Source organism: Falco peregrinus, chromosome 16 (assembly GCF_023634155.1).
Source record: "Falco peregrinus isolate bFalPer1 chromosome 16, bFalPer1.pri, whole genome shotgun sequence".
Classification (NCBI taxonomy): Eukaryota; Metazoa; Chordata; class Aves; order Falconiformes; family Falconidae; genus Falco; species Falco peregrinus.
In genome coordinates, this window is record NC_073736.1 from 8,154,992 (window position 1) to 8,180,246 (window position 25,255).

The following is a 25,255-nucleotide window of genomic DNA, read 5'->3' on the forward strand; positions in this document are numbered from 1 at the left end:
TGCAGGCCGGAGAAACAGGCTGACAGGAACCTCATGAAGTTCAGCAAGGGGAATTGCAAAGTCCTGTACCTGGTGAGGAACAACCCCATGCACCAGTACATGTTGATGGCCCCCCAGCTGGAAAGCAGCATGTGCCAACAATGTGCCCTTGCATGTGAGGGCACCCTCAGCTGCATTAGGCAAAGCAGTGTCAGCAGAATGAGGGAGGTGTTCCTTACCCTCTGCTCAACACTACTGAGGTCACTCCTGGAGTACTGTGTCCACTTCTGGGCTCCCCAGTGCAAGAGAGACAGGGACATACTGGACAAAGTCCAACAAAGGGCTGCAGGGATGATTAAGGGACTGGAGCATCCCTCCTGTGAGGAGAGGCTGATTGAGCTGGGACTGCTTAGCCTAGAGAAGGTTTGGAGGGTACCTCATCGATGTACATAAATGTCAGCGGACAGAGGTGCAGAGAGGAGCCAGCCAGGCTCTTTTCAGTTGTGCCCAGTGGCAGGATCAGAGGCAGAGGAAACTGAAACACAGGAGGCCCGGAACTGTCTGAACATCAGGAAACATTTTTTCACTGTGAGGGTACCTGAGCACTGGCACTGGTTGCCCAGGGAGGCTGTGGACCCACCCTCCTTGGAAATAATGCAAATACCAGCCCAATGTGGTCCTGAGCAGTGTAGCACACCAAGTGCCATTAAGTGTACCTGCTTGAGCAGGGGGCTGGACAAGACGACCTCCAGAGATCCCTTCCTGCCTCACCCACTGTGTGAGCCTGTGATAGGAGCACCCTGCAGCCACAGCGAGGGCTTCCCGTGTGCAGGGCATGGGGCTCCCGGCAGGGCATTGGAGCAGCACACTCTGCTGCACTTTGCATGTGGCGGGTGCAACCTCGGCCTTGCCACTGCCCCCCGGCACTGGCCCAGCCCCATGCAGGCATACCCTGCTGCCATGTGCGCTGCAGCCATTGCCTTCAAAAAGTGTGGCACTGAGGGATGGCAGCTCCTGCCTGCACACTACAGCCCCAGCAGTGGTGGCTGCCCACATCTGGTCCCCACAGGCCAGAGGCACGCAGGCTGCCTTGGGCTGTTGTCTCCTTCCACTGCCTGCCAGATGGCCTATGTGGCCTCACTGCGCTTGGATCTCTCTGCCAGCCCCTGACCCTGTGCAGAACAGCAGGTGCAGGGGCTGAGGCGTTGTGCTCTTCAGCGCAGTCATGTTACCGCGCTGGGGGGGGTGGCTGCCGGCCCCGCCTGGTGCTCCGGGGACTGCAGCGGCCCTAGCGCTGGGCCGCGCTGCGGACCGTCGGGCGAGGGCCGCGTGCGTGCCCCGTTAGTGCGCGCCTCCTGCGAGGTGATTGGCTCCCTCCGCCCGACACGTGATGAGGCGGTGGCGGCGGTGGGGCGGGGCTGACGGACGCAGTGCGCGCTCCTCACGCTGCAGCCCGCCCCGTGACGCGCGCTGCTGTTCTGGCGCGATGGTGGCGGCGCTGGGCCCCGCAGGACGCGTGCGCGTTTCGGCCGGCAGGTCCGGGACTGCTGCCGGCGGTTACCGCGTACGCAGCGCAGCGTCCGGACTCCGACGGGCTTGGTGGGGGTCTTTGCCGTTTCGGTAGTAGAAAAGGTAACGCTCTTACTCGCCGCCCCGCCGCGGTGCTGGGTGAGCCGCCGGCAGAACCCATTGGTGTTTGTCGCCGTGGCGCCGCGCCCCGCCGCTGCTCGACTCGGGGGTGCGTGCCCGTGAGGTGGCACGCGGTCTCTGCTGCCCCCTGCTGTCGCGGCGCGGTCACTGCGGTGGGAGCGGGAGTTTGGTTTTCCCTCACCAGCGCTGCCACACGCCTGGGCTCAGGGACCCGGGAACCACCTGTCAGCGCTTCTTGTGCCGGTCCCAGCAGCTGGGCACCTGCGGCTGCCGGGGTCCCGCGGCACCAGGAATGCTGCATTTAACTGGACACAGGGAGGGCGTGGCTCTGCCCGCGCTGGCTGGGAGAGACAGAGGGGAGATGGGGGGGCTGGAGGTGGGTGCGGAGCCCATGAGCTGCTGTATGTGTCCCTGCAGCAGCTGCAAAGCCACCGGATGACAGCGGTGGTGGTGACGGCAGCCACTCAAACACGGCTGTCCACATGGTGGAGCTGGTATTTTCATCCACTAATGGTTTCTGGGAGAGGCTCATGGTTGTTCTTTGGGCAGGGAGAGAAGAATATCTTCCCTTTCTGCCATTTGAGTAAGGAAATATTTTTAAAATTGTGTCAAAGAAAAGAAAGAAAGAAAAAAAAATCAAGCATGCTGTCAGAAGATGACAGATTCAAGTACAGTTGAAATGATGTTACACTAACAAACTTTGACTGTGAACCTATTATTAACATCTGCTTTACTTTTTGAGCCCTTACTGCTTCGAGAAGATAGTACAATCTTTCTCAGCCCCACCCTGCAGAACAGGATGGCAAACCCTGGAGACTGAGCTCCCCAAAGGAGGTTTTATCTTCCAGAACAGGGTTAGCAGGATGTCTTTTTCACAGTTTCAAACAGGAACATCCTTGAATCAGACTGAGCTTTTCCATGGCTGTTGGTCACTGTCTTGGTTTCAGCTGGGATGGAGTTAATTTTCTTCTTAGTAGCTAGTGCAGTGCTTTGTTTTGGCTTTGATGTGAGATCAATGTTGATAGCACACTGATGTTTTTAGTTGTCGCTGGGTGATGTTTATACTAAGTCAAGGACTTCTCAGTTCCTTGGGCCCTGCCAGTGAGAGGGCTGGGGGGGCATGGGAATAGGGAGGGGACACAGCCAGGACAGGTGACCCAAGCTAGCCAAAGAGGTATTCCATACCATATGATGTCGTACTGAGTATATAAACTGGGGGAAGAAGAAGGAAGGGGGGGACATCTGGCCTTATGGCATTTGTCTTCTCGAGTAACCGTTATGCATGATGGAGCCCTGCTGCCCTGGGGATGGCTGGACACCTGCCTGCCCATGCTTTTGCTTTACCCTTTTTCCCCCACCTTTCCGTTTTGTTATTATTATTGTTACCGTTGTTCTTACCTATTTATTCTGTTTAAATTATTAAATTGTTCTTATCTCAACCCTTGAGTTTTACATTCCTTTCAGATTCTCCTCCCCATCCCTGTGAGTGAGGGGGAGTGAGCGGCTGGCTGTGTAGTGCATGGTTGCCAGCTGGGGTTAAACCACAGCAGTCACTTTGCCTTTCAGTCTATTAAAGTCACCAGATCTCTCCTACTCGTAAGCTCCCATTTTACAGCAGAAGCCTGTGTTACTTAACTATTAGCACCATTGATTTTTCTACCTCTCCAGGTAGAATCTCCATTTCTCTGTGTCTTCTGTTTCTCTTCTCCATTGTATCCAGTTTCCCACACTCAGTACCAGTCTTGCACTGACCTGCCCCTTCACTTTCCCTCTTATTTTCTCTAGATGCTGAGCAGTGCTCTGTGCAACACTCCTCAATGCTTTTCTGAGATTTAGAAGTAATTGGCTTTCTTACCATAGACAAGTGATTAGCTGGTAATTGTTCAAGTACAGGTTAAACTCTTGCTGCATTATTTCCATTTATCTTCCCCTTCCTGATTATTCTTTCAAATTTAGTTACAAAGCTGTGTGCTCTGCGGGGTGGCTGAAGCTGTTCATGTTGCTTTTTGTTCCTTATGTAACATATAGATACTATATCACTTTCCTCACATTGTAATGGTACCGTATGATCCTGACCTGATGGATTTATTAAATATCCTTGTTTCAAATGTTTGGGTTTTTTTACAAACCCATTTTTTTCAGTATTCTAGCTTGGAGATTAATCAGACTTCTTACAGACACTTCAAACTGCTGCTCTTCTCAGTTGAAAAAAACACAGGTTTTTATATTCCCTGGTTTGTAATCAAGTTCAAAATAGCTTTCTCTCTGCATCTGATCCTGTGCTTGTCACGCTCACTGTGCAGTGTTGGACCAACTGCTTGGACCAGGTTTAGAGTCAATACCACAACAAATCCAGAGCTGAGATTTAAGAGTGATGAGTTTTGCCTCAATATTGCCTCCACAATATTTTATTTTTCCTCAGTATTTTCAAATGACTCCTAATATAGTTTCACATACCAAGCACTTTACTCACTAGTGTAGATCATTAAAAAGAAAAAAACCAAACCCACCATGATTATTGTATCTACGTATTTTGCCACAATGCAGGTATGTTTTTAAATTATAATTTCCAATTCTGCAGTACCAGGGTTAGTTTAAATAATTTAATTCTTCTTCTAAATGCTTTACCAAAACACACAGTGGATGGAGTTTGTTTCAAAATACAAACAGAGGGTAAGTGAAAAACACAATCCAATTTAAAAATCAATTAAAACTCCAAACATTTTTTTTGCTGAAACATCAACTTGCATTTTTCACAAGAGCAGCAATCTGGAGCAACCGCAACGTTCCATGGTACAAGTAAGCACATCGCAAGTGCTAGGTCTCACCACATTGCCCAGAACAGATGGAGGGAAGGTGTGTGAGATTCAGCACATTTTCACAGGTCTGGCATACAGCATCACCACATTCAGAGACATCTTTAGGAAAATTTAAAAAAGCTAGATGGTCTTGCTAGGAAACATGTTTGATGGCAAATTCAATTCATTCCAGGTCTCATGACAATACAGTACATTATTCCTGGAGGCAAACAGAATGCAGTATCTCCAGCATCATTTTTGGGGGGCGGGGGCAGGGGGCAGAACTGGATGAACATGGATAGCGCAATAGGGTTTTTACAGTAGGGTCTACAAAGCCAGACAAGACAGCTGATCTTTACAGCAGCAAGGTTCAGGCAGTTCCATTCTCAAATTAACACCAAGCAAAGAATGATGGAACGGTAACATAAGAGCGGTCAGGGCCATCTATTAATTCCAAATGTCTTATCTTGTGTACTCAGAACATCACTTGTGTTTCAAAAAACCTGTTTAGGACTGGGAACTTAATTTCTGTCCTCTTCTAACACTTATGAATACAGACACCTAAAAAGAGATTTCTCTCAGCTGGCTTTTACCTTGGTGTGCAGTGACATCTGTCCCATCCAGAGGATTCACAATGCCTGGACAATCCCTTCTAAATGAGAGATGTTTGATGTAGTGCGTCATATTGATCTGAAATGGAAACAGTAATAACTCAAACAACTGCACAGCATCTGAGGGACAAGGTCAGGAGCTTAAAGTTAATTATTTGTATATTTTTCTGAGTGTGGCTCTGGAACAGGGACAGGTCCTCTCTTACTCTGCATGTCCTAACAGTAAACTCTGAAGCATTTGCTCTTCTTTTTTTTATTCATGGGAGATTCCAGGATGTGGACTTTCTCCTTTTCCTGTTGGAAACTACCCAGATGCTGGTGCCCTCCCTGCCACCTACAGCGCAGGCTGTTGCACCCACTCCTCTCCCTGCCATAGGAGCACCATGCTGTCAGCTGCCTCGGTGGCGCTGGTATGGGCATCATCTGCTTTCTTCCCACATCCAGAAGCAGCTGTGAAAATATCAGCCTTTGGAAACTGGGGAGCACAGCTAATGAGCAAGGCAGTCTCGCGAAGAGGGGAACAGGCTTGCCAAGCAACATGTAGATGTCCCAGAACATCCTTCACAGCCCCGTGTGAAAGCAGGTGCTAGGTTCTGTTCAGACTCATAAAGCCAAATCCATCTGGGATTAGTACATTAGGATCTCAGTGTGGCAAAGAGAGGGAAATCCAGAAGGAAAACAGACCAAGGGAACACTTACATTATCAAGTTTGAAGCTCTGTAGATTGTGAACTGTAATAGAAGAACAGTTTAACAATATAGTTCACACTGTGATAACAAGCATATATGTTTACCTTATTCTAGCTTATAAGGGAGCTCCTCTCATTTCCATTGAGATGTAAAATGGCAAGAATATCACCAGGGTTTCTCTCTTGCTTGCAGTAGGGCATGTGATAGATAAAACTGCTGCAGTTCCCCTCCTGACATAGACTAGCCACTGCCAGAGTGAATGAAAGTATCTTTAATTTGATGTTAGGTATTTTGGTCTTCATCTGAATGTGTTCTTAATCTACAGCAAAAACCCCCAGGGGCAAAGACCCCAGGGGCAAGGAAGGAAAAAATCACTGTTATCTCTGTCACCACCTGATACACATAACTCCTCTAACTACTGTAAAACACAGAGGCACAACAGATCTAAACTAACAATTGAGCAAAGTGCAAGACTTAATATCACATGCAAGTGCCCTAAAGAAATTATCATCATCTTAGCAACTCTCAGTGGCTCTGCCTATCAATCAGCCTTGTTACAGCTGCCCAGGGAAAGAAAAAGTCTTTGCGGGTAGAGTCTGAGCAGGATATTTGCAAACAACTGGTAGTACCAAGGTGACTATCACCAGTGCCAGGGTTTGGGGTGTTTGGCCTGTCCTCCCTCTACCCTTCCTGCTTACAGCAATGTGACAATACCGGCAGCCCCACACCCCCCCAAAGGGAGCTGGAAATCAGGGGCAATGGGAGGCAGCTGATATCTTTTGGTTGGCTACTGAAATTACTTTATGTAATGCCAGAAGCATCAGTCTCAGGATGAAAATATAACTTACAACTTGATTTCAGTATTGCTTTTACCAGGTTCGTCCAAAGTCACACAATTGTCTTAAAGCAGCCAGAGGCCATGGTGCATTTTGCCACTGGTCAAGAAGCCAGACCTCAACTTTTGTCTTTGCAAAAAAAACCACCCTTCAAAAACTGTGGGCTGTTATTTAGGAGCTGGTGGAGTCAGATCACCAAATGCTGCTCCATTATTAACAAAGATCAGGAATGCTGCTCCCTTGAAGGGTTTCTGATACACAGCCTAGCACAAGACCGGCCACAACACTAAAGAACTGGCCAGAGCTAGCCTTTCCTTTAAAACATTTATTCAACATGAGTGTGCTGTGAATTCAGGTTTTTTTTCCATTAACATCTTTCAATAAAACACCAGAAGCTTTACCTGCACTTATATGAAACCCTTACTAAACCCAAAGAGATATGCATGCAGAACAGAGAACATACAGTTAGAAAAAGGAAATGCTAAGCCTAAAATATGCTCCTCCTGATGCTCTGATCTAGGGTGAGGCCCTTCCATTTCACAGTTAAAATGTTCAATGCTTAGAAACAAAGGCTGCAGTCACTGGAATTAAGGCAATGGCTCTGCATTACAAAGAGCTCAGAGCTGCACAGGTTTCAGATATTCTTGTTGCTGTCTCTGACAAGTGTGCAGACCTGTCACTGCCACTAGCACAGTGGTTTGTGTGCCTGTGCTGGCAAATGCATCAAGGAACTCCATTGGCTTTAAAAAAAGAATTCCTTCTAAAAATTTAGAAATACATGTGAAATGGTGGCCAGGGAAAGGAAAGAAGGGAGAAGGGGCCTTGGGATTATGCTATGCCATTTTTCTTAACGGTTACCAGCAACACCCTGTCTCATGTTGCAGTATTATCTGCACTTAAGCCGTGTCTTAGCTGTCGGTGAAGTATCAAGCCCTGCTGCCTTTTGCACAGACACCAGCAGGGTAACCTTCAGCAAATAACAAAGTTCTACAGAGCACTTGGTTCTGGTGGATCTGCACTTAAACTGGACTTACTGTCAAAGGAATAAAACAGTCTGTCCCCCCATCTTTATGTTGATGGCCCATTCCTGTCCCACCCTACCTTTGGACATGAGCCATATCAGAGAATGCACGCAGCAGGCTGAAATGTTAAGTACTGCTTTATGTGAGGCTGTTCTTCCAGTCAGAGCAGCTCCAAAGTAAGGTTAATCACACAGCTGCAGGAATGCTTGTGCTGGCACCGTGCAAGCAATGCACAGGGAAGGACAGGGATGCTCCTCCCGGTAGCTGCTCTCCTACAGCCCTGCACAGGATGATGGCGGTTATCAGCTTGAACGCTTGGGTGGTCACATTCCTCAGCACCTGAAGTGTGACCTGAGTACTAGCAAGGCTAACAAATCTTACAGAGCAGCACCAGAGAAATTCAAGGGCACCCCTTGAGAAAGACCAGTCATTAACTAACCTGTTACACTAGTTACATTGTGCATGACCCATTTTAACATAATTGGAGTTATGGCTTTCCAAAACATTTTCCCCCAGTGGTCAGCTTGAGAAGTGGGCCCATGAGACCTCATGAGGGGTCAAGGCCAAGGGCAAGGTCCTGCATCTGGTTCGGGGCAACCTCCCTGTGTCAATACAGGCTGGGGGATGAAGGGGTTGAGAGAAGTCCTGCAGAGAAGGACTTGGGGGTACTGGTGGATGAAAAAATGGACACGAGCCAGCAACGTGTGCTCACAGGTCAGAAAGCTGACCATGTCCTGGGCTGCCTCAAACAAAGCATGTCAAGGGAAGCGATTCTGCCCCTCTGCTCTCATGAGACCCCACCTGGAGTACTGCATCCTGCTCTGGAGTCCTTGGCAAGGGTAAGACATGGACCTGTTGGAGCAGGTCCAGAGGAGAGCCACAAAAATGATCAGAGGGCTGGAGCACCTCTCCTAAGAGAGGCTGAGAAAACTGGGGTTGTTCAGCCCAGAGAAGAGGCTCTGGGAAGACTTTAGTGGCTTTTCAGTACTCAAAGGGGGCTTATAAGAAAGATGGGTACAAACATTTTAGTGGGGCCTATAGCAACAAGACGAGGCTTAGTGGTTTTAAACTAAAAGAGGGTAGATTCAGACTAGATACAGAGAAGAAATTTTTTATGATGAGGGTGGTGAAACACTGGTAGAGGTTGCCCAGAGAGGTGGCAGATGCCCCATGCCTGGAAACGTTCAAGGTCAGGTTGTACAGGGCTGTAAGCAGCCTGATCTATTTGAAGATGCCCCTGCTTCCTGCAGGGGGGCTGGACTAGGGGGACTTTAAAGGTCCCTTCCAACACAAACCATTCTATGATTCTGTAAACTACCACTGTCATTCTGGCCACTGAGTATTTATAGATACTTGAGGAAGTCCTTCACAACTTAAATTTTACTCTGAAAGTTCTGAATTGCTTTAAAATTCTCAAGAGCTTTTCTCCAAAACATCGCTTCCAGAGATACTGATATTCGGGTCCTGGACTGAACACTGTGCTTGAGGTTGTTTTACAGCAGGGCAGCAAAGTTTTGTAGAACAAGTGATGCTAAGAGACTGCCCAGACACATTCTCCTCCATGTTCTCGCACACCCATGTGGCAGCACCTTCAGAGAACACTTTTCTATTCGTTCATGATGGTTCTAAACCCCTCTAACAAAATTTCATCAATTTCCTCCCCCCTGAAGGAGTGCTGTTGTCATTACAGATAGCAATGCAAAGATGTTCAAAGGAAATGGTCAGAAACACTTGGAAGCTAAGGGTCGCAATAAGCAGGAAAAGAAAATACTTTACCATGTACATGAGACTGTTGGAAACTTTTTCCCAGTGCAAAGTGGAAATTTCCAGCTACCTGCAGGAGACAGTAATCTTTCATTAAAAGGCCTGAATCTATATAAATAAAGCAGTCATACCGGCAGTTGGATTTTCAAATTTTTGTTTAAATAAGATAGACAATAAGCAACTCATTTTCATAGGTAAAAATACCAGCAGATATTGTCCTAAAAGAAATATGAATTTCCCCTCATCCTCACAGGCAGTCATGTGGAAAGCCATAATCACATACCGATGTTGACAATAACTGTTTTATGCAGAGTATTTTAGTGGACATAAAAATGGGAAGAAGGATTTAAGTCTACTGGGAGGGAACTAACTGCTGCTGTAGTAAATACAAAATGTATCACAGAAAAGGAGTGGAGAAAGTAACTGAGAGGGTGAGCCAGCAGGGTAAGAAAACCCTTAATGCAATAAAAAACAGTGGTCCTATATATACATCCATGAAAACAAGCTGCGTTCAAAAATAAAGCACTAAGCCTACCACAATGCCCCCTCCCTCCAAAAAAACAACAAAAAAACAACAAAAAAAATCCCCCGAAAGACAAAGGTTGTTAAGATTTTAGCCTGGAATATGAAAAGGATATGGATATTAGATGCCAGTCCTCCCTGACACTTATTAGCAGTCATGCACACCCTCCCCTGGAAGATTTCAATGCATCAAGCTCATGTGCTACATTACACCTTTGATGTCTGTGCAAACCTATTGCTAATGTTAACTGCAGACCTAATGAGACTGGAGATGTACAAAAGTCCAAGTGCTTAACATTGGCCCACAGAAATTTCCCTATTGACACCCACCCTTGGACCCTTGCTACCCACAGCACTCCCCTTTGAATCTTTCCTGCTCATCACACTTTGTGACAAAGGGTCCTGTAATGGTTCAGCACCCATGATGATGCTCAAATCATGATGCCTGGCTTCATGAGTGAAAGGGTGTTTTTGGTTTGGTTTTGGGTTTGTTTGTTTGTTTTCCCAGAAATAAAGAATGTGGTCTCCAAGAATAGTACACAAAGATGTAAAAAACCCTCCAGATTTTGAATTAAAAAAAAAATTAGCCTGGGCTTGATTGCTAGAATGTACTTGGGTATGTAACCTGCATGTCCAAGTGTTTTGAGCTCGGTAACCTGCCAAATGACAGGGTAGTTACATAGTCATCTGGTGTGTCTTGTACTACATTTTCATACACCATTTGCAAAACTCACTTCTTCGAGCATCTTCAGCCTTGACAACTCAAATAGTCTTGCTTCCACTGGTTTTCTAAGGAAGGGAACATTTCACTCCCTCCAGCACCTCTGCTGACAAGTTGTTGGTTACTGTTATCTCCAACACCCACTGGTGGTCTCTGTTTTGAGACTAGAAGGGCAACTGGGACAATCTAACCTCAAAGAAGCTGCTTCTCCTCCTCCAGAAACCTCAGTAAAAAGACTCGCTAGATAGATGGTAGAAAAAGCTAAGCTTCTCCAGTCAGCACGCTTCCTACCAGCCCACACCATGACACAGAGAATTAGCCTGTTCCTACCGCTTTTCCTGACTCTCCTACAGACCCCTCTACAGGCACAAGTACCTTGCTGACCACAGGTGTTATTATAGTCCTGAGAACACCTAAAGCTGGAAGAGGAGTGGAATGCCCCAACTGTGCCTTCTCACACTTGTCACCACCATGCAACAGGCTCTTGGCACAACCTGTCTCTCACCTTGCTGCCTTCTAAGAAACGGTGCACTTGGCAGCCCTCATTCTTCTGCTCTTGCATTTTATGGCTAAATCCTTCCCTCTTGCACTGCTTTATGCTATCCAGGTTCTTGAAGGCCCAGCCTCATCACCTGTATGCTTCTCTGACATAGTCACAAGTATTACAGCACCTGCAAAATCACAAGCATCGTCTTCCCATCTTTACAGCGATAGACACTCCAGCTCAAGACTCAAATCCCTAGTGGATCTTATTTCAACAAATCAACAAAGCAAACATCAGAGACTGGACGCTGAAAGGTGGTCTGATGCTCCTGAAGGAGCCTGAGCTTCCTGATGTACTTTTTGAGATTTTGGCACAAGGATGCAAGCTGTTTTAATGCAGCGTTTAAGTCTGAAGAGGGCTTTAGCTGTCCATTCAGACAGCCAAGTCAATCCTCGGCAAAGAAATTTGCTACAGAAACGACATCAGTGTCCCACAGTTCTGAGCAGCTTGGAACTTACCCATATGAACAAAGCATCTGCCTGTTTCTGTTCCTCCCTTCCACTGTTTTATGGGCAAGACTGCAAACATTTGAGGGATTGTTAATGGCAAACTTTCTTCATTGTTCTTCTACCTCTGGACAACATCTCGGTCACCAGAAAAAAACAATTGTCTTTCTTGGTTCCGTGTTATGCTGGACAAAACAAAAACTTGAAGGCTGGAATCACGAATCCCTCAAGATGGAAACATCTCTGGGGAAGGATGCAACTTGACAGGTGGGACTAAGTTACTACAGAGACAATAATAGCAAAGGATTGTCCAGAACCTGTGGACCATCACAAATCCATTCTTATACAAATTTGCAGGTAGAAAGAATAAGAAACACTGAATGACACCCGTTGTTTGTGTGAGTGATAGGTGTCTGGTCTTTGCTCCCATAAGGATGCAAAGCCTGCAGCAGAAGCAAGAAGGCAAAGCCATGACCAGGTTTTATTCCAAGACAGCTCACATAATCCTGAAAAAATTTACACAGCTCCCCTCTGGACACTAAATAATCCCAGAAAAGGTTCTGTTTGCTGAGATACAATCTTTGCTACTGCCCTTAAACAGGCATGCAGACAAAACAGACAACCTAATTCTGCAAGCTCTTAACAATCATGAGTGCAGCATAAGCATACTAAAACACAACAGTTCTCACCATTCTCTGAACAGGTGCCCAGGAGGATTTCCCTGCACAGACCTTCACAGACATTTTGGGGAAAAACCCAAACCACATATGTCACATTAACTGTACTGATTCAAGCACTAAGCAGATGTAAAGGTTACCAAATGTCCTCTAACTCTGCCCCGTAACAGCTTTCAAAGTGATTGGCATCCAAAGCGTTTAGATCAAACACCTTTTCTTCTTCTTTCTTCAGTTCTAAGACAAAAAGAGGATTCAACATGACGAGGCATGTCTAGAAACACTATCTGGTACTTCTGTTCTACACACAGTAACTGTTCTACACATGAATGCAATGATTTCATGTCAGAAGCTGCGCATCCTGCACCCAAAGCCCACCTGAAAGTATGCATAGAGCCTGTTGAGCTATAAAGTAAAATCAAGAAGCAGAGTAGCATTTGTCATATCAAGAACACCCTCCGTAGAAAGAGTCAGCCACCTGTAAGCCTTGCTGTAGCACAGATCAGATGTTACTTGCACAAAGGCTTTGTTAAAACTTTTGTGGTGTCCTTCACATGGCTACAAGGGCAGACTGAGAACCACCTCTTCTTCCCTTCCCTTCCCTTCCCTTCCCTTCCCTTCCCTTCCCTTCCCTTCCCTTCCCTTCCCTTCCCTTCCCTTCCCTTCCCTTCCCTTCCCTTCCCTTCCCTTCCCTTCCCTTCCCTTCCCTTCCCTTCCCTTCCCTTCCCTTCCCTTCCCTTCCCTTCCCTTCCCTTCCCTTCCCTTCCCTTCCCTTCCCTTCCCTTCCCTTCCCTTCCCTTCCCTTCCCTTCCCTTCCCTTCCCTTCCCTTCCCTTCCCTTCCCTTCCCTTCCCTTCCCTTCCCTTCCCTTCCCTTCCCTTCCCTTCCCTTCCCTTCCCTTCCCTTCCCTTCCCTTCCCTTCCCTTCCCTTCCCTTCCCTTCCCTTCCCTTCCCTTCCCTTCCCTTCCCTTCCCTTCCCTTCCCTTCCCTTCCCTTCCCTTCCCTTCCCTTCCCTTCCCTTCCCTTCCCTTCCCTTCCCTTCCCTTCCCTTCCCTTTTCCCTTCCCTTTTCCCTTCCCTTTTCCCTTCCCTTCCCTTCCCTTCCCTTTTCCCTTCCCTTTTCCCTTCCCTTTTCCCTTCCCTTCCCTTCCCTTCCCTTCCCTTCCCTTTTCCCTTCCCTTTTCCCTTCCCTTTTCCCTTCCCTTCCCCTGCCTTTTGCAGATGCTTCTGATCTCTCAGTAGCTGACAGGGCAGGATCAGGCCCCTGGCTTGTGCGTGTGGCTGTGATGTCATATTTCTCTATTTATCTGATTGGTCAAGATCAAGCCCTTCACTTCTGCAACTGCTAGTGATGTCATGTGTCTCTGAGTAGCTGACAGGGCAGAAGCGGGTATCTGATATATGGATTAATAGGTGGGTGGATGTTCTGGTGGATGGATGGATGAATTAGAAGGTTGGTGAGTGGGCAAAACTTGAAGCTCTTGTCACTCCAGGTCCAGCCACTCCTGAATGTCAAACTCCGGGAAAATGGTAAAGAGAGTGTCTTTATGCCTTTTTGTCTCCTAGGCACACCAGGTGTGCCCTATTGTGTCCCTCCATGGCGCATGATGAAAGAGAGGACACAGCAAAATGTTCCCACACTCTGAACAGCTTCATTGTTAAAGGAGAATTTTCTTTTAACCCAAGGTGTTCTGCCAGCACTTGTTACTTAGTGAAAAGAGCAAATGGGGAGAGTGGTGGAAAAGGCAAAGGCTGAAGGGCTTTATCTATCACTGGTGCTTCTCTGCAATGGTCATTGGGAAAACACAGAGTCTGGACTCTACCTGCATCCTGTCCCAGCTTCTAATCCTAGAAAAACATCTTGCCACACAGCAGGTTGTGTCTCCTTGTAAAAAGGAATTCAGAACCATTGGGCAGGCCTCATTTACACCATGTCGATCCAGGGAGGAGGTGGTGTGTGCCTGAAGCTTCCTACAATTCTGAGCATCTGAACTGACGTCCACTGCATGGTGTAAGCCAGCATTGAGAGGGGAATCCTTGTGCAAGCAGGCTGCAGAGCTCTCACCCACTTTCCACCCTCTCACTCAGGAGCATGATGGTTTTGGCCTCTGGTATGCCCCTGTGCTGGGTCAGGCTGTATATTTTCTTTGGGAGTAGATGCTGGATGAAGTGGCCTGACCTCCAGCGTGATTTACCATGTAGAGGTGACCCCTCATCTTACCCCTCCTGCCCATGTTTCTCTCCCCAAGACATCAGCCTTCTACAGATGCAAACCATAAGGTATCAACTGTACAGATATTAGATATTAGATGGGACCTGGACAGCAAACACAGGCAAGCCAGAGGGGTAAGGAGCTGCTCTGGGCTTGTGTTCTTCTCTCTGACCCCTTATCCTTCTACCAGATTGCACAGTCCAGAGATTAAAGGCTGAGCTGCAGTGTTTCACCAAAGGAGGCTGAATTTCAGATGGAAGTAAGGACGGAGTGTGATGGAAATGTGGTGGGATTGGGAGTGAGTTGGAGCAGAGGACACACACTCACATACAAACACAAGCATACATTTTGGGAAGAACCATGGAAATGTGCATCTCTCAATGAAACCCACAAGACTCAGACACAACATCCAGCTTTATTTGAATAGACCCAAGGTGGGTTGGAAGGTGAGGAATGGGTAAGTCAAAACAATTGCCAGCTGAACATGCACCACTTCTGCCTCTTGGGGACTCTGAGGCAGACAATGAGGAATCAGGTGGGGCCCGAGGGAGTAGATTGCCTTAGCTAATAGAGCAGAACCTTTAGGGAATTCTCCTTCTTCTCCTTCTCCTTCTCCTTCTCCTTCAGAATCCCTCTTCCAGATCCACAAATGAGGGAAGCAGCAGCATCAGAAATGGCTTCTCTTCAGTGTTGGACCCCTAAAGGAGATAGATTTGGGCATCAGAGGAGGAAGCAGGGTGAGAATCACAGTATCATAGAATCTTTTAGGTTGGAGAAGACTTTTAAAATCATTGAGTCCAACCGTAAACCTAACACTACTAAATCTATCACTAAGATCTATCACTAAACAATGTCCCTAAGTGTCACTTCTGCACCCTTTTAAGTACTTCCAAGGATGGTAACTCAACCAATATTGAGAAGCAATCATTTTTCAAATTCTTTCTCCATAATAATCTACCAAAACAGCTTTGAATAAAATGTTTGCTTCCTTTTCTTTGGAAAACAAGATGGAATAACAGTCAAACCGGGTCATTTTCTGTAAAATGAAAGGAAGTCCCAGGATTTAAAAATTCTAAATGTCCTAATGAAACGGAAATATTTACCTGTTCTCTTCATCAGGCAGTGGGAGAAGAAAAAGATGAGGCCATTGATGGTAAAGAATGAACCCCCAACAATGATCTCTCGAATCCAGCCGATTTTATAGCCTGGATAGGAATCAACAGTGACTTTAGGCTTAGCACAACACAACCTTTCACTGCCCAAAAAAAAGCCAGACAAAGTGATGTGACAGTTTTTTCACTGAGATCTATTTCTCCATTACCCCTCCTTATTTTGGTGCTTAAAAACTCAGGCAGGCATGGCAGTGAGCTCATTTAGTGATGAATAGAGAGACTGAGGCAGACAGATGGATGATCCTAGGACAGGAAGGGATGGAGGTGAGACTCATGGATGACTTCATAGGCAAGCACACAGGGAGTGAATTAACTCATGATGAGTCACTAGTTACTTGACGCTGTAGTGAGGAAGGGTTTGAAAACTCACTTTTCACATTAACATTGATCCAGCGGCTCCTTTCGGATCGAACAGGACGCATAGACTTCATTACAAAGTAGGCACAACTGTAAGACCCAGAGACATCCTCTCCTGTGATTTTGAGATCGTAGCTGTAGTTTTTCACATTTGATACTGGGATGGAGACTGCAAATCCAAAGTCTGCATAGTACTGGACTTCCCTAACGTTATCTGGAGATGAGGGGATGGAGCAGAGGAGCTTGACACTGTTCCCGGATATATAGACTTGCTGCTGAGGATCCAGGGATAAAGTTGGGGCCACGGGAGCAGCTGGGGGTGGGGGGTGGGGGGTGGGGGAAAAGAAACAAAAACCTTATCAAAACATAACCCAAGCAATTGGCTGTCTATTGGCATCAGGACCTGTGCACAAGCCCCACGATTTTTCCCAGTGTTATAAGCTAGTCTTACCTAAGAAATTACAAAAGATGTGTTATTCTTCTGGTTATTTTCCATTCAAATACAGAGCCCTGGATGATCAAAAAGCTTCTGGGGGGTCACTTGTGGCTCTCTTTTCTATGCCCTTCTTGAACCATGGGCAGAGGAGAAAAGACCCACGCAACACAGTGTTAAGAGCTCAGAGCAGCTTATGCAGTTTCTTTCTCTTCACTGAAGTGTAGAAAAGAAGTATTTTTACATGCCCACAGTAGGAAGGTGTGTAATACACCCCAAACCCAGATGAAAGGCTTGGGGAGGCTCACTGCTGGAATTAATTCCTGCTTTAATTTTAACTAATTCCTGCTTTCTCAGAGAAATGCAGGAGCAGAAAAGGAGCTTGTGAGGAAGGCTCTGCTGAGGGATCTAGGCAGGCTGGATTGATGGGCCGAAGACAGGTGTATGAGGTTCAACAAGGAGAAGAGCTGGGTCCTGCACTTGGGTCACAATAACCCTACACAACGCTACAGGCTTGGGGAGGAGCGGCTAGAAAGCTGCCTGATGGAAAAGGACCTGGTGGTGCTGGTTGATGGCCAGCTGAAGATGAGCCAGCAGTATGCCCAGGTGGCCATGAAGGCCAAAAGCATCCTGGTTTGTATTCGAAAGTGTGGCCAGCAGGACAAGGGCAGTGATTGTCCTCCTGTAATTGGCACTGATGAGGCCACACCTTGAACCCTGTGTTCAGTTTTGGGCCCCTCACTTCAAGAGGGATGTTGAGATGTTGGAGCGTGTCCAGAGAAGGCCAATGAAGCTGGTGAAGGGTCTAGAGAACAAGTCTTACAAGGAGCGGCTGAGGGAACTAGGGTTGTTTAGTCTGGAGAAGAGACTCAGGGGATATCTTAGTCCTCTACAACTACTTGAAAGGAGGTAGTAGGCAGGTGGGGGTTGGTCTCCCTAATAACTAGCAACTGGACAAGAGGATACAGCCTCAAGTTACACCTGGGGAGGTTTAGATTGCATGCTACGAATTTTTTTTTCACTGAAAGGGTGATGAAGCACTTGAACAAGCTGCCTGAGGTGGTGGTGGATTCATCATCCCTGGAAGTAATAAAAAAATTTAGCAATATGGTTTACTGTTGGACTTGGTAGTCCTGGGTTAACAGTTGGACTTTATGATATCAAAGGTCTTTTTCAACCCAAATAATTCTGTGATTTTATGACAGTAAGCTGGAGCTACTTCATCTGTACATTGGCAACCAAGTGATAGGGCCATGGGAGAAGATGATGCTTTAAAGGGAGCCGTGCAGCCCCTGGGCTGGTGGTACGCAAGCCATAGAGACAAAACCAACCTACTCTGGACCTTAATTGAGAGAGGAAGGCTCCTGTTGGAAGGAATTTCTTGCCCAGAGTCCTCCACAAAGTACATGCACGTGTATGTCCCAGCTGATGCTGTTGAAGCCTTGAGCTGGAGCCAGGCAAACGGGAGGGGGTATGGTGCTCTTAGGTCGATTTGCTCCCCGCTTTGATTGAAGAACCGAAATCCGCCTATTTTCCTTTGTGTTGCAGCCGAGCATATGATAGCAAGATGTTCCCCTTCATAATAGAAATGATAACTGGGGTCTGTGGAGAGGGTAGGGACCGGCAGCAGGTCTGGGGAAGAAAGAAAGGATTTGGAGGATGGTAGGGAACTTTCCTTTTCCCTCCTTTTTAAAAAAACACAACTCAACCTCGCCTTGTCTGAGTCCAGCTGGAGAGAATCTTGTGAGAGGTCAAGCTGCACTTACCTGCAGAGGACATAGCCAATGGCAGCAAGTGGAGGAGAGCTGTGAGAGAGGGCCATTGAAATGACAAGAGAGGGGAGGCTGCAAAAAAAGAGAGAAAAGATATCACTTACACAGACACTACCCTATGAAGACCTAGCCCTTCCGGCCATCAGGCAAGATCATGGCCCCTCCACAATACCATGGATTCTGTACAGATCATCATTCCTTTTTGTGCCAAGATGACATGGAATGCCTAGACTGATCACTGAGAAAACCTGAGAAAACAATTTCACAAGCCAATGAGGCTATGCATGGAAAAAAAATTACAAAACTCATCATGCCCCTGAACTTATCTTTTAGCTACATACAGCACATGTTGTAAGAGATTATTTCTTCTGTTAGAAGAGATCTGGTGATTGCAAAGAATTGATTGATATCAGCACTAGCAAATGACATCTTGAAACTTAAAGAAATGGAACTGCTGGAGTTCTTATTGGGTTAGGAAGGACAGGAGATGTCATGGGTCCTAGCAGGGAAGAAGGTACGTATGGAGATGAGGTGAAGAACAGGATGAGCTCAAGGTCTAATGGCATCAAAAATGAGGCTACAGGCAAGGAATCTTGTTATGACTAGCAATGAGGTGGGGGTTGTTGCTTGCATTAGAGGTGAGGAGGGCCCAGGGAGCTGTGGTGGGCTCGTTCTGGCTGGCAGATCAGCCCCACACAACCACACACTCCCCCTGCCCCCAGCACAATGGGAATAAAGGATCAGAAGAGCAGCAGTAAGAGAACTTGTGGGTTTGGATTCAAAGAAGTTAAAGAAGTAATGGAAAGAGGAAGATATCAAGTGATGCAAAGGCAATCACTCATCACCCCCCACAACTGCAGGGACACCCAGCCAGAGCCCGAACGATGGCTGCCTGTCCCAAGCCTCTTTTCCCTCTGGTTTTATTGATGAGCATGAGTTTATAGGGCATGGAATATCTCTTTGGTCAGTTGGGGTCAGCCATTCTGGTTCTGTTCCCTCCCAGCTTCTTCCCACCCCTAAGCTTCTCAAGAACCCATTCAAGAAGACCTTGACACCATGCAAATGTTGTTAGCCATAGCCAAAGCTCTGGTGTGTTACCAACACTCTTTTAGTCACAAATCCAAACGGGCACCGTTGCAGGCTGCTATGAGGCAAACTAACTGCAACCAGCCAGACCCAGGACAAGAGCTAGGTGAAGTATGAAGGAAGATGTAGGATGCCATTGGGTGACATGGGTTTTGCTGCTGCGGGTGTGAGGCAACAGATCTAATTGGCTGTCTTCTGCTGAAAAGCGTCTCCCCCACCCAGAGCCCTTGAATGTAGTGTCCTTTGTAACACGGTGAGATGCATGCAGGAAGAGGTTGCGTGCAGGTGCGTGCCCCTTCTTTTTAGCCCCCACTGGTGATGATGAAAAATTAGTGCTGAACAGAGATGGGACGGAAGCAGGCCTAAGCATTGAAAGCCCTGGAGCACAGTTTTGACCTGAAACAGATCTTAGAACAGAACTTTGTTTCACCCCAGGCCAGGGGCAAACAAGTCCCAGTCTGATTCTCATGCCAGAAAACAGAGAAAAATAAGGAAGCAGAACAGCTGATCAGACCTGATTTTGAAATAATCTACACCAGAGAAAATGAAAGAAAGTAGCGGTACTGATATTTAACAGCTAGAATCACTTGCTGAAAAGACCACATATTGGGATCCTGTCCAGCATCACCACAACAATGAGTTTTCAACAAACTGTTCTTCATATTCAGAGAATAGTGTTATCCAGCTGAGAGGAGAGGAGAGGAGAGGAGAGGAGAGGACAGGAGAGAGGAGGCAGAGGAACAGGTTTTTATAGAGGACCATAAAAGACAGGAGGGAAGACTGAATTGAAAGCCAGAAAGGAGAGAGGGAGAAAGCAGAGACAACAGCAGCAAAAGAAAGGACTTGAGAGGGATGTAAGGCAGCAGAAGGGCTAGAGGTGAAAGAAAGGACAAGAATGGAGAACAGAGAGGGTAAGAGCTGAGAGAAAAGGAAAAAGGAGAAGTAAACATATCCATGGGGGAGTGAGAAGGCAGAGTGGAGGCAGAGAGACTCACTGAGGAGTATCACAAGGAGGTAGACGGTCATGGCAGCACAATCCACGGTGTGCTCAGGGCTCTGTGCCAGGCTGTCCAGGAGAGGAGCGTGCTGCCTGGTGGCTCTGTCCTGCCTTCTCCATCTGTCTAACCCAAGCTGGGTGGTCAGAGGGGTAGGGAGAGGAAGTGCTGCATAATGAAGCAGAAGCCACTACCCACAGATCTGGGAGCTCAGGGAAGCTACACCCTGTATGTTGCATGTCTTTGTATTGTCATTATCTTTTCAGAGATACGTTCTACCCCAAATGCTCTAGGTCACCTTTGGACTGTCTTTTTGCCCCATGAACCATAGTCCACTTCATCCCTCCCTTGAACTGGGGGACTGATGGTGGCCATTTTCTACTCTCTCTTGCCTTAGGGGTCTTCTTTATAGCAAGTGACAAAAAGGGTCAGCAGCAGCAAGGTTTTTATTCTTCTCCCCATTTCCCAGACCACAGGATCCAACCTTCCCTTTCTGTTTTTCCCTAGTTACCATCATGCCTGTGATCAAGCCAAATGTGCCAAGACTAGAAATGTCTATGTTCTAGTGACTGGCAGCAAAGTGGCTGGGAAGTGACATCTGCTGAGAAGTAGCACGAAGATGGTTTCCACAACTTCCCCTTGCATTGCATCAGTAGTGGAGTGGCACCAGCAGCTGTATAGGGGCCGTTTTTGGATGATTCGGAAGCTGCAGAGGACTGGAGGCCCCATCTTAATATACATCAACATCCAGATAAAACGCTGGTTTGGATTTTCAAAGCAAAGGATAAGAGAAACAAGCCTTTTCTTCTTCCTTGTTTCCTCCTCCACTGAGACAGAGAGGAGGCCACCAGTGAGGCACCTTTGGAGCAAAGATGTGATCCAGGTAATCCTGAGATCAAACACCACTTTAACTAACCAGGGCTGAAGCGTAACCACTTGTGCCACCTTTATGGTGGAGCTTTTGGTAACCCACCTGGCTTGCAGCAAGTGTACTGTCAGAATCTGAAAAGCCTTGTAGGAGGCCCTCCTTGTGTCCTAGACCTTGGCAGTGTGGTGTTAGCTCCCATCTTGCACATTCAGAGGCTCAGGGTAGGAATGAGGAGGTATCACCAATCTGAGCTGCCACCATCCTATGTGCATGGCACGGTTTTAGAGGATGATGCTGAGCATCGCTCAGTATTTTGGGGGCTCAGGTGTGGTCCAGGCATTGAAGGAATTCCCAGTGGAAGAGCATCCTAGGACCAGAAGCGCTCCTCCCTAAAGTGGGTGCCTCGTGCTCACTAGCCTCACATCACCTTTCCCCTGCCTCACTTTGTGTCCTCTGATGTGATCCTCCTTTGCCCTTGCTGCTTACTTCTCCTCCTCTGACAGATACAGGTCGCCAGCAGCAGCAACGGGTAGGTGCAGCAGCAGCTGCACATGCAGGCGGCAATGGGATGGATGGAGACCAGGGCTGTCAGTTAGATATGCAAGGGAAGATTCACCACTGCAAACTGTCAGCCCTGCCACCTTCTCCATCGGCACTAGTTGTGGCTCTTTCAGCAACGAATAACCATGCTCAAGGGATGCTGAGCCCCACAGACATCAAAGGGCAGGCACCTTGCAAATTCCAGCAAATACAACCACTGCTGGCACAGGGGGAGACCTCTGAGAAAACTGCAGCAGGGAAAAGCGCTCAGAAATTCTTGGCTGAACTTGTCCTGGTCTTCAGCAGCTTTTGTGAGAGTGACTGGTCGTCTGACCAAATTGAGCACAGTTTATGTTAGGGGTTTGGTTTTTTTTAGTTTGTTTTTTTTTTTTTTTTTTTTTTTTCCAGAGGTGAACATAGCAATGTGGCTGGCAGAACAACCACAATACATAACTAACAGTCCTATTCTTTAGTCAGTTCTTCCTCAGCCCCTGATGGGTCAGCAGCAGGCTCATGGCCTGGAGGGACATTGCCAGATCTTTTCTCTCCACTGTGGGCCATGCTCTTTCTCATCCTCCTGCCACATCCCAGGACAAAGAAGGTCCTGGTGGTCTGCTTTGATCCCCAGAGCCTTCTCCTGCCTCTCCCCAGGTGGTGGATGCTCCTGCACCTTCCCCACAGAGCCGTGGCCGCTGAGCTAGCTCCAGCTGCTCAATGTCTTTCCTATATCTCTGTGTCTGTGTGGGTGGGAGTGCATGGTGTGTGAAGCAGGGAGCTTTGCCTGGGCAAAAATATTTCAGAAGGGGCAGAAAATGCCAAGAAGAGTGAGCAATGAGAGAGGGGACAAGAAGGTCAGAGTAAGAGGCTGTAGAAGTGCTCCATGGAGGATCAGGGACCCCCTGCAGCCCATGGAGGACCCACAGTGGAACAGATGGATATCCTGCCCACAGAGAGCCACAGCAGAGCAGAGGAAAAGTGTGAGAAGAAGGAGTGTCAGAGAGAAATCGCTACATACTGACCCTAACCCCTCAGCCCCATTTCCCTGTACCACTTTGGGATGAGTAGAAGAGTCTGGAGTCAAGTTAAGCATGGGGAACCGGGAGGAAAGGTTTTGTTTTAATGTTACTTTGCCCCAACCAATAATTATGCATGTATTTTAACTGGCAATAAAGTCAGTCAATTTTCCCCAAGCAGAGTCTGTTTTTCCCATGACAGGAATTGCTAAGTAATCACATCCCCCCCCCCCCCCCCCCCCCCCCGTTTATCTCAACTCATGAGCTTCTTCATTTGTGTTCTTTTATTTTTCTCCCCCATCCCACTGAGGGGGAGTGAGTGAGCAGCTGGGTGAGAGTTTGGCTCCTAGCCAAGACTAACCCACCACTAGAGTAAGGTGATGAAAATGTTCAAAAAGCAAAACATTTTTAAATGATCCAAAGTAAAATGAGTGAAATAAGAGCATAATGTTCTTATTTATAGTAGTCATATTTGATGGAAGAACACTCTGATTTTTCCCATATAGACCAACACCGACCACACAATAAGACATAAAACATGGACAATCACTTTTCAGACCCTGCCTAGATGGCCACAAGATGAGTCATACTTGCCCCAACTTGAAATGCCTCATGGGACAGAGCTGCCTCTAGGGCGGAAGATTGGATTAGTGACCCTCATGGGGCCATTTCCATCTAGGGGCTTCTCAGACCCATGGAATCTCATGATCAGTAGAGACAAGTCTGGTCTCACTTCTTTATGATTGACCCACTCTTTTGCAAGGGTGCTAATATTTTCCCTCCTTCCTCCAGTTCAATAGGAGGGCTCTGAATCACATCAGGGGTGATTGTGCTGCTCTCCACCTCCCCTGGTGAGAGAGTTCCCTCTGTCCCACCTCCTTCCTCTTGCTCTAGATCCACCACATGCTCCTGCACTTCTCCCATCAGAACTCTAAAGGGCTTACCTGCTGTGCTGTGAAGGGCATCAAGTTTTTTAACAACGACTGTAAACAGAGCTTTATACTAATGTCCAGCATTGCTGGCAGAGGAGAGTGGCCATGCCCAGCTCAGATGGGATCTACAATGTCATACTGAACAGAAAGTGACTGAGAGTTCACATCTAGCACAGAAACCTTATCTTTGTCCCTGTGACAATTACATTGCTGTTTCTTTTTCCTGTTGAATGGGTAGAACCACTGGTAAAGATAGAAGAGTGGATGATTTCAGATGGTTTGGGGTTTTCCTTTGTAGTTTTTTTTTTTTTTTTTTTAAGGTTAATCTTTGCTTTCACTGGCTTCTTGGTAATGCTATTAAAATAAGAATGAGCCATATGGCCAGATCCCTAATAAACCCCTGCCTACTGTTTCTGCTGGCTAATAACATACCTACCTCTCCTTGTCAAACTCCTGCAAACTCAGCAGCTCCTGAAATGATGAGAGTCCTGGAGCGGTGGATACACTTCATTAAAATCACTGATTCCTTTTCTCACCTTTCCGTTTTCACCTTTCCAAACCCACTGGAACAATCAAGCATCTCTTGTGCCAGCCCATAGTATCTTCCCAAAGGATAAAATACGCAGCTGACTTGCTCGTTTAGGGATGGGTGTTGGGTAATGCAGAGTCACAGAGTAGCTGATGTTGGCAGGAGCCTCTGGAGGTCACCAAGTCCAGTCTCCCCAGCCAGAGCTGGTTGCCCAGGACCACATCCAACTGGGTTTTGAACATCTTGAAGGACAGAGACTCCACAACCTCTCTGGGTGACCTGTTTCTGTGTCTGATCACCCTGGCAGTAAAAAAAGTGTTGTTTTGCATTCAGATGGAATTTCATGTGTTTCATTTTGTGTCTCCTGTCCTGTCACTGGACACCACCATGTATATTCATCACATACTTATACATATTGGTAAGCTCCCTCCTGAGCTGTCTACTGTCCAGGTTAGGAGTCTCTCAGTGATCTCAGCCTTTCCTTGGGTGAAAGATGCACCAGTCCCTCAATCATCTGCATGGGCCTTTTCAGGATTCCCCTATCTTTCTTGTACTGGGGAGCCCAGAACTGGACACAGCACTCCAGTGTGGCTTCACCACACTCAGGTAGTGAGTAGAGGAGAAGGATCACCTCTTTCAGCCTGCTGGCAATGTGCTTCCTGATGCAGCTCAGGACACTGTTGGTTTGCTTTGCCACAAGAGGGCACGGTCAGTTTGTTCAGACAGAAAATGTGGCCCAGTCACCAGCTGAGATGGGGAATCTTTGCTTGTCACCAACTGGTAGGAGAAGCTGAAGGAGAGAAACAGATAGGACATCACCTGGCAGCTGAAGAGGGGATTCATTTGCCTAAATGTGGGCAGCTGGTACCAGTTTCAAGGTATTAAGGAGTGTGAGACTAGTAGCTATAGGACAGAACCACCCACAAGCTCATAAAAGCTGAAGGTCATCTCAAAGTTACCAGACACTTTGAGTAACTGAATCAAAACTTTCATTTCCTGCACCCATTTCACAGTCTTTTCCAAACTTCATCTCTGCTAGTATCGTTTCTTTGTCCTGGTTTTGGCTGGGTTAGAGTTAATTTTCTTCCTTGT

The 25,255-nt window shown here is 47.1% G+C and overlaps 1 protein-coding gene and 1 long non-coding RNA gene across 6 annotated transcripts in view; both read right to left on the reverse strand.

Moving 5' to 3' along the window:
- Nucleotides 1-2,975: 2,975 nt before the first annotated feature.
- Nucleotides 2,976-11,849, reverse strand: LOC129785749 (uncharacterized). Its single transcript, XR_008749948.1, has 2 exons — nucleotides 11,098-11,849; nucleotides 2,976-5,117 (listed from the first exon to the last, which is right to left on the reverse strand). It is a non-coding gene; the product is annotated as an uncharacterized LOC129785749 (long non-coding RNA).
- Nucleotides 11,850-14,862: 3,013 nt separating this feature from the next.
- LOC106112963 (uncharacterized) overlaps nucleotides 14,863-25,255 on the reverse strand; it is an 11,027-nt gene continuing 634 nt past the window's right edge. Inside the window, exons 1-7 of one of the 5 annotated variants that reach the window (XM_055819638.1) lie at nucleotides 24,795-25,255; nucleotides 24,071-24,463; nucleotides 18,195-18,272; nucleotides 17,764-18,060; nucleotides 16,009-16,308; nucleotides 15,570-15,671; nucleotides 14,863-15,164 (exon numbers count right to left, since the gene is read on the reverse strand). The exon at nucleotides 24,795-25,255 is cut by the window's right edge and continues 634 nt beyond it. In XM_055819638.1, coding sequence (XP_055675613.1) covers nucleotides 15,151-15,164; nucleotides 15,570-15,671; nucleotides 16,009-16,308; nucleotides 17,764-18,060; nucleotides 18,195-18,207 — 726 coding nt within the window. In that variant the 5' untranslated portion in view covers nucleotides 18,208-18,272; nucleotides 24,071-24,463; nucleotides 24,795-25,255 and the 3' untranslated portion in view covers nucleotides 14,863-15,150. Of the gene's footprint in view, nucleotides 15,165-15,569; nucleotides 15,672-16,008; nucleotides 16,309-17,763; nucleotides 18,061-18,194; nucleotides 18,273-20,281; nucleotides 20,796-24,070 lie in introns of those variants that run through there. The other 4 variants (XM_027797017.2, XM_027797016.2, XM_027797015.2 and 1 more) reach the window with 4 other exon arrangements.